The 13,917-nt window shown below is 36.2% G+C and overlaps 2 protein-coding genes across 2 annotated transcripts; both read right to left on the bottom strand.

Annotated features, from left to right (window-relative positions):
- Positions 1-2,017: 2,017 nt before the first annotated feature.
- LOC133185782 (neuropeptide CCHamide-1 receptor-like) lies at positions 2,018-4,063 on the bottom strand. Its single transcript, XM_061321075.1, has one exon. The coding sequence runs from the start codon at positions 3,540-3,542 to the stop codon at positions 2,436-2,438; it is 1,107 nt and encodes a 368-aa protein (XP_061177059.1). The 5' UTR covers positions 3,543-4,063; the 3' UTR covers positions 2,018-2,435.
- Positions 4,064-11,816: 7,753 nt separating this feature from the next.
- Positions 11,817-12,470, bottom strand: LOC133185648 (uncharacterized). Its single transcript, XM_061320958.1, has one exon. The coding sequence runs from the start codon at positions 12,468-12,470 to the stop codon at positions 11,817-11,819; it is 654 nt and encodes a 217-aa protein (XP_061176942.1).
- Between the last annotated feature and the right edge of the window lie 1,447 nt (positions 12,471-13,917).

Raw genomic sequence — 13,917 nt, 5'->3', positions numbered from 1 at the left:
GGATCATGTATTAAGTGTACACTGTCGTTTGTTCCATACTGGGGTCCTGATTTAGCGCATATTCATAAACACTACATTATTTTCATTTCTTACGTATAGTTTATAATGCATATAATGCAAAAAAAATTCTATATTGCTCCAGTCCATAATTTACAACTGGACTTAATTAAGAATAAACTAGTCTAACGACACTATATGCGGGCACATTCACAGGTCTATCGACAAATTAAAGTCATACTTTATTTAGAGTATCAGAAAAATCTCGGACGTTTAAAAAAGTAAATGATAAGAATATATTGTCAATACAAGACATAAATGCAAAATTAAATTTTCTGGACGTAAAAAGAAATTGTTCAGTCACTATATGAATGTTTATTCTCCCATTATCGGCTGTGTTTCGTCACTTCAATAGTTCTCTTACTAATCGGCTCCAGAGATCAGATGATTCCATGTGAGACATCCGGACAATGCACGTAAGGTAGCTGGTCCATATTGTGTACACGTGATTTAGCTTCACGATTTAATGAAATATCAAACAACTATTGAATTAATAAAATATCAAACACGTAATGAATAAACAAAATATTGAACGCCATGTTGCATCATACTTTTAAATAGACATAAGCGGCCTTAGCATTTGACGCTGAAGAAAGACAAAAGCTGAGAAAAAATTGATAATGTTTATCAAAATATAATTTCATGATGAAAAGAACAGAAATGTAGCTCAGAAATGATATAATTATTTACTTTTCACTTAAGTATAAACAAATTTATTAAAGACGTAAGCGATAGGCATACAGATAGTTTAGGTATTTCACAAATGATTAATAAAAAGGAACGTTTCCATATTTTTTTTCTGTTCTTATTTTAGAATTGATTTTTTTTTTTTAAAAATCAAAAGAAATGCCCTAACTATCCTTACTGTCAGAATAATTTACCTGAATTTTTAGACCTTTAGTACACATTAGGTACCTCCGATAATTAAGCACATGTTGACAAATAATCATATAAGATGCCAATTTTATATCTTTCCTAGCATCTGGCAGATACATGTAATTCACATGCAATGATACAGCTGGTATATTTTTCTTAAGTAAATAATACTAAAAATTACTTAGCTTGAAAAGGTGTTCATATTATTTATTACAACATTAGCCATAAAACTACATTAATTCTGTAATTCGGCAAATACTGTAAACCTGCAATTCATTCTCAGTAAACCGACCACCCCTCTAGTCTTGCCATTTTATTCAGTTCGGCAGCTGGCCGGCTTAGAGAAGTTTTGATATTTAACAAAGTAATTTTGTTGATGACCAATCACAAGATACGAAAATTTCCGAGTTCCATATTTAACGAAGCAGTTGTCCATGATATCAAAAAGCTTAGTTTTTAATTTATCGTGAGAAATCGTTGTATAAAAAAAGAAAAGTCGTATGTTTTGATGTTACTGACTTTTGAAAAATTTGTCAAAAATTATTTTTGCTTGATAGTGCCCCGAAATGTTTGATTGCCCCCCCCCCCCCGAAACAGCTTCCCACGGACCTGCATTAACGATCCCCTTATTGTAGCCGTTAAGTAGGAAGGGTGGTCAACAAATTACAGAACCACGTAAAAATATGAAACTTGATTTTTCTGGCCATAAACTATCATTTAGTAAAGTATAAACCACATGTTCCCACTATAATATTTAATGCAATTTCATATATTTTTTACAGAGTTCTTCTTTTCCGGGAGGTTCAAATGGTCGAATCTCCGACATCGGAGACTGACCATGATGTTCCGACATCGGACACTGACCATGATATGCAGCGATGACATCAACGGTCTACATTTACAAGACTCGGACTAACACAGTTGGGGTAGGTGTTTACCAAGTTAAAAACATGAAAATATGGTCTATTTACTTTTCATTCTATTCGAATGTCACATTCTTTATAGGTGTGACGTTCTACTCAGGTGTGACATTTTGTTCGGACAAAATTCGTCAACATAAAGAAGAAAGTGCAAGACAATAACATAAGCATGGAATATGAATACAATTTTATATAATAAATTTCAACTTAATCATACAATTTAAAAAGTAATTTTCCTTGTGAAATGGCAAACTCTGTAAAGAGTGTACTTTTATTTTTATATAACTCGTGAGTTTGACATATACATTGTACATCTCTAGCTAACGTCGGTATTGAGGTGTTAAATACTTTTATACTACTTCTAGTTTTTGACATGGACTGCACATCTGTCAGATTTCTTGAGGTAATATATAACAATATTCTTTGATACATTTTAAACACAATATATATTTTAATCTCACAAAAATCTGTCAGATCTGTGATAAATTTAAAGTAAAATGAACTCTTTTCCGCTTTAACGACGATTTTTTCAACACTTCTGAGCCGATTGACGCTGTATGAGATTTCTGAGCCTCCATTGACTTACACCTTGGTGCCCCCGTCCTTCTGAGTGACGTTTGTGAGGATCACGGAGTTACCGGGTAAGTCGCTGAGGATTACTGTCTCATGAGGTAACTCGTTATATTCCTCTAAATCTCCGCTAGATTGAGACTTGCTACAGAAACAATAATCACGAAATCTCGGGTCGAATGAGAAAAACACGAGGGGATTTAGGGCAGCGTTACAAAACATGAGACACACCCCAGTCAGTTTTACAACGTGCCATATGAAATCATAAGGTGAAGGATCAAAGTAAAACCACATTAAGTATACGTGTCGGGGCAGCCATGTCACAACAAAAACCAGAACGAGGCCAAAAACTAGAACTACCATGCGTTTTCTTCTGGAATTTCTACTCATCGCCTCCTCGACCTCAGCATGGTTCTCGCCATAGTAACACGAATCATACCGTGAACATTTTGAACTCAGCTTGTATCCAATCAAAAAATAAAATGAAGTAATGATGAACATGGGTATGGCGAAAGTAAATGCAAACTTAATGAGAGTCAGAGTTTTGGCGTACGTCTCTCCCCAAGCTGCCTTATAAGGCTGACAGAAGTGGAAGTTCTTGTGGGATACAGTCTCCGCTGAGACTAGGTCAGTAATGGCCAACATGGCAGCCACTAGCCACAGAAAGAAAGAAATCACAGACGCTGACGGGAGGTTTGAAGACGTTTGATATACCGTGGTCACTCTATATCTCTCTATGCTTAAAGCTGTGATCATGAAAACGGTGATGGATGTAGTCAGCGTATGAATACATTCACTGAGTTTGCAAACTGGCTCACCAAACGGCCAGTTGGTCAATACATAGATGGAGGACAAGAATGGCATGGCTATTACCAAAGTTAGAAGGTCAGCTATTGCCAAATTAGTTGAATAGATATTATGTGGTGACGTCATTCGATTACGGCATATGACGTAACTCAGGAGGGCAATATTACCCAGCATTCCCACAACAAATATGGCGGAGAAGATACAAATGATAACAAGTGTCTCGGAACTTAAGACAAATAGATCCATTTTCGCAAAATCAAAGGAGCCATTCCCGGGAGAGCTGTCCTGCATGATATCTGTAGAAAGATTCATACTGAAATTGCTTTGCAAAGAGATGAAAACGAAATATAATTTTTCCAAATTATCTTCAGTATCATTAAGTCCCAGAAGATCAGAAATTTGCTTTTTTCTGCTAACTTAATAATCAAAAGTCTGCAATGATCTCCAAGCACGCACTAACATCGCCACACAAAAAACACAGTCCTCCGGGTTTTTCAACTGTTCTCAAAGAATCACTGGCGAGGATCAATAGTCTTTTAATGTCAGAAATTTCCTCAACTGAAAAACTCTAAATTGTCTACAGTCAGCCATTCCTTCCTCTAAAATGATAATAATAAAGTTTTAAGCACGGGTTACTTAGTTTACCCTTGGGCGTTCTGACGTACGGTTTATTTTGATTACATGAAAGTGACGTGTCGGTTGTTTTATATATTTTTTATCATATGAACTTCAGAAGTATAACATAGCTCGCTGTATACAGCGTTCTTTCCTAACAATTTGGCGATGAAAGACGAGAGTTGTATACATATATCATGATAAATAATCATAGCCGATACATAGCCCCCAGTAGCGATTATCAATGGCAATCTCTCATGTTCTAAACTTTTATACATTCATCAAATCTTATCTTGGTTTCCGAGCGTCTGATGCGTCTTTTAGTTAGACCCTCGTTCTCATGGTATCACGAGCGGTAGAGGCGTTAATCTATCTGGCTTATTTCTTCACGTGAAATCTGTTTTATATACACGGATAATCAGTTTATAAAAAAGCTTACACGCCCAGCAGAAGTGCTTTCTAATAATTCTCCCATTTAACAAACCTGCTGCTTTGAAATATTTTCATTTATTTGAGAATTTGTCTTGAACTTAAATGATGGACAATCTGATATTAATCAATAAAAATCTTCATATCAAACTCAGAGTTTGTCTGAATCAATACAGTGTACTTTCAAATTTCTCTTAAAAGATGAATAAAAATAATAATGTAATGAAACTATGTAAAGACTGCGTTCAAATTCGGAGAATTTAATTTTTAATTCAACTTCTGAGAGGTTGTTTATAAAACCAAATTGTAGAGCAATCATATATCTTCTTAAATTTTTTGCATGAAAAAGAATTCGTGAATTTAAAACTGATGTTTTTTAAAACTGATTCTTAGCTTAGAAAAGTTATAAAACTATTAATCAAATGAGCTGGCTTTCTGATCTGATAAAATTCAATGGAGCGTGGCAGAGTTCCGTAATACTAGAACACAGATCTCCAGGATTTATATTGATCTGATGACGACATCAATCAAACGGTATTCACGATTCGGGTTTATTGGTTCCGCCTGACGTGCGGCTTTTTCTCGTTTTTCATAATTTCCTCTCAATATTTCGCCAACAGTAGAAGTTTAAGATGAAGGGGCTTTTTGCTGCCCCAGCGGGACGGGTCATATAAGCCAATTAATGGAAAATGAAATCACAAGATTTATGACATTTCGTTTACATCTGCCATCATTTAAAATATTATGACATTACCATGGTATTAGAAAACACTGGCGTAACATCAGTGAAGTGAGACGACATTTGATGTACTCTAAGTAATTGTGGGGAAATTTTACGATGTGTTGTCATTACGGACTTTTAATATTTTATAAATGTATTAAAATATTTTAGCCATGGTCTTGATATTTATTGTTACCTGAAATTAATAATGGGGGTGCACGAGTACGCAAGTTAATCAAGTTGACAACACACTAGAGAACGAAAAGGCGTATAATAAATGACATATAGTCAGGCGTTAAAAAAAAGTATCACACACCATGCCAGATGAAAGCCTGTTACATATTTAATATAAATGTTAGGATTATGGAGAGATATAAGAGTACATGTTTGATTTAATGAAAATATTTATTAAAAAATAAAGAAAAATAAAGAATTAAAAAAATGAAAAATTGTAAAAGTATTTAATTAACTGTAGAAAGTTATTGCATATTTTTGAACTAACTCGTCATACTTTTGACAAACAGATCATTTCTGCATCAAGATCAAGGAATCGTAGGGTACATGTGTACTATACTAGGTTGCTACTTATATGTTTGTGATGATAAATATCATAAAATAATAAGGTTTGATCTACAAAATCTTCTAAGATCCTACTATTTATTTTTTTTACACTATAGGTTGTAGTGAATTGACCTAGTAAGTTAAGGAACCAATTTCAAGTTTCATATTGCCGAGTGTTAATAACTAAAGAAAATGGAACTCGGCTTTAAGAACGTGATAAGATACGCGAGGCTTTCCGCGCCACATCAAGCCGAAGTCAAAGTACGAATCTCTGACCGTCATCCATGGCAATACCTTGGCCAGAATTTCATCTGTACATGTACTTTTACACTGGTATTTTTAAATATATTTGTTGAATAAAATCTTATGCAATTTTTTGTATTAAGAAAATGAATGTAAAGCTCAAATGCGAGACCAATGTGATTCTATTTATGCTTTTCTTTTCTTTTAATGATTTGACTAAGTCAGGTGGTTCAGTGTCCTAGTAACTGATAAGCTCTCTTACATCATTTACTTATGTGACACTTAAAGGGTATACATGTCAACTAACTTTATAAAATAGATTAATTTTTTTGTACAAACAGTACAGTTTTGAATATACAGATGTTTTCCTGATTTCCTAAAATAAGATGATTAAATAGACCTTGCAGATTTCGGTGTGATAGAAAAAAAAAGATTTGAGCTTAATTCTCAACAATAAACAAACAGATTTGTAACGCAATAGAGATAATGTTTGGATTTGTAAGCTCAGTATGATACCGAATCCGATTCACTTAGCACTAAGCTTCTTTTGAAAACACTTTTTTTATTGTCATCTTTTAAAATAAAAAAAATCTCGTAGGTAAATAACAAAATTACTTTTCATAAGTAACCCTTTCCATCCAATTACATAACAAATACTGCACAGAGGAAGAGATTCATGAGAAACAGAATAGCTTCTGCTGTACATACAATGTAATGTATATGATTTTTTAAACATTTCAAACACCAGAAGAAGTACTTCTTACATGGTATCTAAAACAAGTATTCAGTTTGTTCTTATTCTTTTCTTAACACCCCCTTCTCAAATCTAAAGACATTCCTGGAACATTATTGTATATTAATCCATTTGCATTTTTATGCTTCCGTAATCAAAGATTAGGAGGTATATAGTTTTTTGCCCTGTCTGTCCGTCTGTCTGTCCGTCTGTCTTACTGTCTAGCTGTTTGTCTGTCTGTCTGTTTGTCCGCAAATACTTTCACCTTGGACATAACTTTTGAACGGTTGTTGCCAGAGCTTTCATAATTTCACATGTGTATTTCTTGTGACAAGATTTTCCCTTGGACACCCCGTGTGCACATTAATGTTTACCTTTGCCTTGACCTTGAAGTTTGACCTAATTTGAAAAACTTTAACCTTGGCCAGGACCTTTGAATAGTTGATGCTAGGGCTTTAATCTTTCACAGGTGTATTCCTTGTGACAAGACCTTCCTTTGGGTACCAATATTTTTTTATCTCTTGACCTTGGAGCTTGATGTACATTTGAAAAACTTTAACCCTCGCCACGGGATGCCATACGGGGGCATCAGTGTTTCACAAACACATCTTGTTCTTTTTACTTTTCCGTGGCATATATTTGGGTCAGTACACACCTTCCTTGTAAGATGTATAAAGGGACCAGGTTTGAAAATTCTTGACTCTTAACGGGGCAAGATTTGATAACGTTTAGTCATAAAATTCCAAAATGAGGCCACCATGAACCTTTCTTGGGTTGCAAACCATCTCAACCCACCCCACTGTATTTTTAAAGCGTCACCATGTGTACGATATGACCCAGACACATTTTAACTATGTATAGCTATTTAGTTCTAAATACAGATGACAATAACCAACGTTTGGTTATCCTAGACCTAAAAGCAATTGTAATCGGGACATAATTTGATTATTCAAAGCCATAAAATAAAAACAAAAAATAAGGTCTCGTGGTGCAGTGGGTAAAGCGAAGGTGTCACTGATCGAATCCCACTGTGGAATTTGGAGTCCAACACTCCAGATGAGACCTTATAAACCGAGATTTCGTGTCAAAGCAGATATATACTAGCTATATACCAGCAAGGAAAAGTTCCGTATTTTAATCTAGAGCATCCTTCCATTGGTAATATTTTGTGTTGGAGGGACGTTAAACAGCCAATAAACAAAATATGGTCATGGTGACCTACTTTTGAGATGCGATTCGCCTTCCCCAAAAGGGTGTGACAAATATGAATGATGGTACTATAGGCCTCACACTGTGGAAGATATGAACATTACACGAATAAGCTAACAAACTATCAGACAGATATCGGACGGGAAAGCTCATACCACAATACGGACCGTCAAAAGACAGGTGTGAAATCGCAGCAGTTCAATAGGAAGTACCTGACTTATAATACATGCGGTTCACGAGTGACATCTTTTTTTTTTATTCGGTTGTTAGAACTCAGTGTGGCAATAGCGATGTTTTATTTATTTATGACTTATGTGTTACAATTATTGTGTCTGTATTACTCTAGAAAAATCCCGACAGAATACACAGAAGTCCAACTGAACTGCGATAATTTGTGGGGAGTTATTAACATGACTGAGACCAATGTGAGAAATTATCAAAACATTGTAATTAGTGCATTTCCCGAGAGTTTTCGCCTATCTTTTTTATCTTATAAATATTCAATAAAAATAAACTTTCCATCATTTTTTCATTATTTTCTTGCTCGCCTCTGGTGATTACTTGATGAGGAATTTTATTCTACAGGGACAGTGTCGTCCCATAATGCCTTATCTTAATTCTCCGAGATGCAAAACAAACATTTCCGCCCCACGAGAAAATGTGCCCCTACATTGCATGATTTTGTTAATTGGCATTAAACTCTGTGTAAATTAACACTGAATGGTCGACACTTGGGTAGACACGTCTCAATGTGAGATAAAACTCACGCTACTTAAAATGTGATAGAGCTATTGTCTGATGTAATATTATTGTTATGATAAAGACATTACGGCCCAACACCTTCGAATGTTAATGCTAAATACAGCTATCCGATTAACACCTTAATTATGAAATTATTGATAAAAATGGCTTCCTTGAATGAAATGAAAAATACACGAAATATAAACAAAACATTCAGATAAACTATTACAGAGGAGCATGCTTTATAATCTTACTACACGGGGTTGTTTTATAATCTTACTACACGGGGTTGTTTTATAATCTTACTACACGGGGTTGCTTTATAATCTAACTACACGGGGTTGTTTTATAATCTAACTACACGGGGTTGTTTTATAATCTTACTACACGGGGTTGTTTTATAATCTTACTACACTGGGTTGTTTTATAATCTTACTACACGGGGTTGTTTTATAATCTTACTACACGGGGTTGTTTTATAATCTTACTACACGGGGTTGTTTTATAATCTTACTACACGGGGTTGTTTTATAATCTTACTACACTGGGTTGTTTTATAATCTTACTACACGGGGTTGTTTTATAATCTTACTACACTGGGTTGTTTTATATTCTTACTACACGGGGTTGCTTTATCATCTAACTACACGGGGTTGTTTTATAATCTTACTACACGGGGTTGTTTTATAATCTTACTACACGGGGTTGTTTTATAATCTTACTACACGGGGTTGTTTTATAATCTTACTACACGGGGTTGTTTTATAATCTTACTACACGGGGTTGTTTTATAATCTTACTACACTGGGTTGTTTTATAATCTTACTACACGGGGTTGCTTTATAATCTAACTACACGGGGTTGTTTTATAATCTTACTACACTGGGTTGTTTTATAATCTTACTACACTGGGTTGTTTTATCATCTTACTACACTGGGTTGTTTTATAATCTTACTACACGGGGTTGTTTTATAATCTTACTACACGGGGTTGCTTTATAATCTAAACAACACGGGGTTGTTTTATAATCTTACTACACGGGGTTGTTTTATAATCTTACTACACTGGGTTGTTTTATAATCTTACTACACTGGGTTGTTTTATAATCTTACTACACGGGGTTGTTTTATCATCTTACTACACTGGGTTGTTTTATAATCTTACTACACTGGGTTGTTTTATCATCTTACTACACTGGGTTGTTTTATAATCTTACTACACGGGGATGTTTAATAATCTTACTACACGGGGTTGTTTTATAATCTTACTACACTGGGTTGTTTTATATTCTTACTACACGGGGTTGTTTTATAATCTTACTACACGGGGTTGTTTTATAATCTAACTACACGGGGTTGTTTTATAATCTTACTACACGGGGTTGTTTTATAATTTTACTACACTGGGTTGTTTTATAATCTAACTACACGGGGTTGTTTTATAATCTTACTACACTGGGTTGTTTTATAATCCGTACCAAAATGAGTTGTTTTCTGGTCATTTTGCGCAATTATTTGGCAAGAAAAGAATAAATCTAAGGGGAGATTTATGTTTCAGAAAATATCCTGATTTCTAGTCATAAAGGAGAGTTCTATATTGGAGTTGAGGTCACCGTGGTCTATTCCTGGTGTTTATATAACAGGTAGGGCAAAAACAACGGGTCATTTAATGAAAAAGTACACGTTCAATTAGAGGCGCTGAATTATAATCCGATATTCAGACGGTTTAACAAAACGGAAAATTGGCAATTTGTCTTTGTCAACTACTGCAACTAACAACAACTCTCTCCTTCAACATTTGTCATATCGGTTACCGCTTAATCAATAAAAAACGGGGGGTTATCAGATAAAACCCAAATATGGACAGAGAACTAGATAATGTATTGATATTTCTGACAATTTGTCAAATATCCATAATATGATATTCCGATAAAGTCCGAACGACTGTTATTGATCATTTTGGAATTTACTTCTGACGTCTTTTGTGATCCGATATAACGCTGACTACCCCGCAGGGGGGAGCCACGATCGCGACGCTGATTAGCTGAAGTGAGTGACAAGTATACACCGAACTAGACGTCACCCCCTGTAACCCCTGAACCTCCCCTGGTTCAGAATGATGAGCTCCGCTGACACTACTCTGTAAGTCTAAACCAATCCTTTGCCTGGAGAGGACTATTTTTAGTGGAAGGTTGCCGCTTACTCACGGAACTATTTACCTTCTGTCAAACTCCCACTACACTTTGTATAATTTTAACGTCTTCCTTACATACTACATTGTTTAAGGAGATTTCTGTATTTTGTCATTTGATACTCGGCTAACACTTCAGACATCTATACTCACATAAATATCGGACACTCTCAGAGTAATGTTTAACATTTTCGTTATGTGTACATTTTGTGAATTGAATTAATTTGCGAACCCAATTTTTAGCGTTTTTAAAATTCGAAATAAGAAGTCAGTTCTTCACTTCATTTGACTTCTTATTTAAATATACCCAATCACAAAGGTCTCCAAACATCAATAGTCGGTGGCATAATGTTTTCCTGTCCTTATATTAGTCTATCTGATAAAAAAATTAAAACTAGGTTTAAATTTGTGAACCGTAGTAGTTGAAGTTTTTAAAGTTTTACACATTTAATTCTGAATGTTCTTTAAATACTTTGTTTGCCCATGATTAAAATACCTGATCGGAATCGTGCTGCTTACGAGAATGCTAGTCAGGATCTTTGCAATGTTCGAGGTTTTGCACTGAAAACATATGATAGGAAACGGTATCGTTTGTAAGCTTTGATTATGATAAGGATGACGTGTCAAAAGAACAAATCAATCTGTTAACCCAGAGAAATACAGCGATTATGCATCACCACATATTTGTGTCAAAGATTAGAATTTCTAGATATCATGCTGATATTGCAACTGAATTTTAAGTTCATATTAATCATGTATTGAATAATAAACTATCATCTTTCTGTTGCATAACAAAATAAAAAGTGTAAAAAGGACACAAAGTGATGGGTTTGACACATTTCATTCAGTGGTGGACAGGAGATATATGTGTGATACACATCCTTTTTTCTTCCATGTCTCAGAATTACATGCCATGAATCAGCATTTCTAATCGTAACTGAATATTTTCATCTTTACCTACACGAAATTAGAAATAAATCAGATTTATAGACGTTTTCGGGGTCCTGTTTGATCATCTAGGATTTTTACATCATCATTTAGGATGTTTGGTTTTCATCTGTGTTGATCTCCGTTTGTCTCATTGTCTTTCTGTGTCTGTCTAGCTGTCTGTCTGTCTGTGTAAGTCTGTCTGTCTTTGTTAGTCTAGCTCTCCGACTGTCTCACTGTCTTTCTGTGTCTGTCCAGCTGTCTATCTATCTGTCTGTGTCTGTCCAGCTGTCTATCTATCTGTCTGTGTCTGTCCAGCTGTCTATCTATCTGTCTGTGTCTGTCCACCTGTCTATCTATCTGTCTGTGTCTGTCAAGCTGTCTATCTATCTGTTTGTGTCTGTCCACCTGTCTATCTATCTGTCTGTGTCTGTCCAGCTGTCTATCTATCTGTCTGTGTCTGTCCACCTGTCTATCTATCTGTCTGTGTCTGTCAAGCTGTCTATCTATCTGTTTGTGTCTGTCCACCTGTCTATCTATCTGTCTGTGTTTGTTCACCTGTCTATCCATCTGTCTAATTCTGTCCCGCTGTCTATCTATCTGTCTGTGTCTGTCCACCTGTCTATCTATCTGTCTGTGTCTGTCAAGCTGTCTATCTATCTGTTTGTGTCTGTCCACCTGTCTATCTATCTGTCTGTGTTTGTCCACTTTTCTATCCATCTGTCTAATTCTGTCCAGCTGTCTATCTATCTGTCTGTGTCTGTCCAGCTGTCTATCTATCTGTTTGTGTCTGTCCACCTGTCTATCTATCTGTCTGTGTCTGTCCACCTGTCTATCCATCTGTCTGTGTCTGTCCAGCTGTCTATCCATCTGTCTAATTCTGTCCATCTGTCTGCCTGTCTGTGTTAGTCTAGCTGTCTGCCTTTGTTAGTCTAGCTCGCCGTCTGTCTCACTGTCTTTCTGTGTCTGTCCAGCTGTCTATCTATCTGTCTAATTCTGTCCAGCTGTCTGCCTGTCCGTGTAAGTCTAGCTGTCTGCCTTTGTTAGTCTAGCTCGCCGTCTGTCTCACTGTCTTTCTGTGTCTGTCCAGCTGTCTATCTATCTGTCTAATTCTGTCCAGCTGTCTGCCTGTCCGTGTAAGTCTAGCTGTCTGCCTTTGTTAGTCTAGCTCGCCGTCTGTCTCACTGTCTTTCTGTGTCTGTCCAGCTGTCTATCTATCTGTCTTATTCTGTCCAGCTGTCTGCCTGTCTGTGTAAGTCTAGCTGTCTGCCTTTGTTAGTCTAGTTCTCTGTCTGTCTCACTGTCTTTCTCTGTCTGTCCAGCTGTCTGCATGTCTGTGTCTGTCAAGCTGTCCGCCTGTCTCTGCTGTCCAGCTGTCTGTTGTCTGTGTTAGTCTAGCTGTCTGTGTTTGTTAGTCTAGCTCTCCGTCTGTTTAACTGTTTCTCTGTGTCTGTCCAGCTGTCTATCAATCTGTCTAATTCTGTCCAGCTGTCTGCCTGTCTGTGTAAGTCTAGCTCTCTGTCTTTGTTAGTCTAGTTCTCTGTCTGTCTCACTGTCTTTCTCTGTCTGTCCAGCTGTCTGCCTGTCTGTGTAAATCTAGCTGTCTGTCTGTCTTTCTTAGTCTAGCTCACCGTCTGTCCCACTGCCTTTCTGTGTCCGTCCAGCCGTCTGCCTTTCTGTGTAAGTCTAGCTGTCTGTCAGTGTTAGTCTAGCTCTCCGCCTGTCTCACTCGAAACTTTGCTAAGATTAAGGTTAAAAATTTTCAGAAAGTGGATGAAATTTCAAGGTCAAGGTTATGAGGTCAAAAACATTCCAAAGTGACAAGACCCTTCCGAAGGAGCTATGATTTTTGACTTGATGGACATACAGGACAGGACAGACAAGACAGTTATAATATGGCCATAGATCACTGCACTGCAACCTGAAGACTCCTAAAGTGGAGGAACAAAATTCTCTAAATATGTTTGTATACTTTTATTTCCAATGTTGGCTCTCGGGTATTGACAAGAAATTCTGTCTGTTAATAGTTACTTAATTTAAATTCCCTGTTTATCACATAAATATCTTTTGCAGGTGGTAAGCCCATGTGACCCCTCCATGATCTCCCCTTAGTTACAGTTTTCCTGTGTTATCTACTACCTGCTTACTCTGAATAGTGAAGAATGTTCACAACCATCACCAGATCGAGTATGTGAGTTCGATGTAATTGACGACTAAGTGAACAGTTGCCTTTTTCTCCTTAGTAGGACTTTAACCTTTTAATGGAACATTAAAATCTCATTGTCTTTTGGATTTGTCTGTACAACAGCGTTCGTAT

This window comes from Saccostrea echinata, unplaced genomic scaffold, assembly GCF_033153115.1.
Source record: "Saccostrea echinata isolate AGI-Se365-2 ecotype Australia unplaced genomic scaffold, CSIRO_AGI_Sech_v1 ptg000012l, whole genome shotgun sequence".
Taxonomy (NCBI): Eukaryota; Metazoa; Mollusca; class Bivalvia; order Ostreida; family Ostreidae; genus Saccostrea; species Saccostrea echinata.
This window is presented reverse-complemented; position numbering and strand designations above follow the sequence as displayed.

Bases quoted from the DNA above. Each gene is read 5' to 3' on its own strand.
- LOC133185782 (XM_061321075.1), bottom strand. From the start codon at position 3,542: ATGAATCTTTCTACAGATATCATGCAGGACAGCTCTCCCGGGAATGGC.
- LOC133185648 (XM_061320958.1), bottom strand. From the start codon at position 12,470: ATGGATAGACAGCTGGACAGACACAGACAGATGGATAGACAGGTGGAC.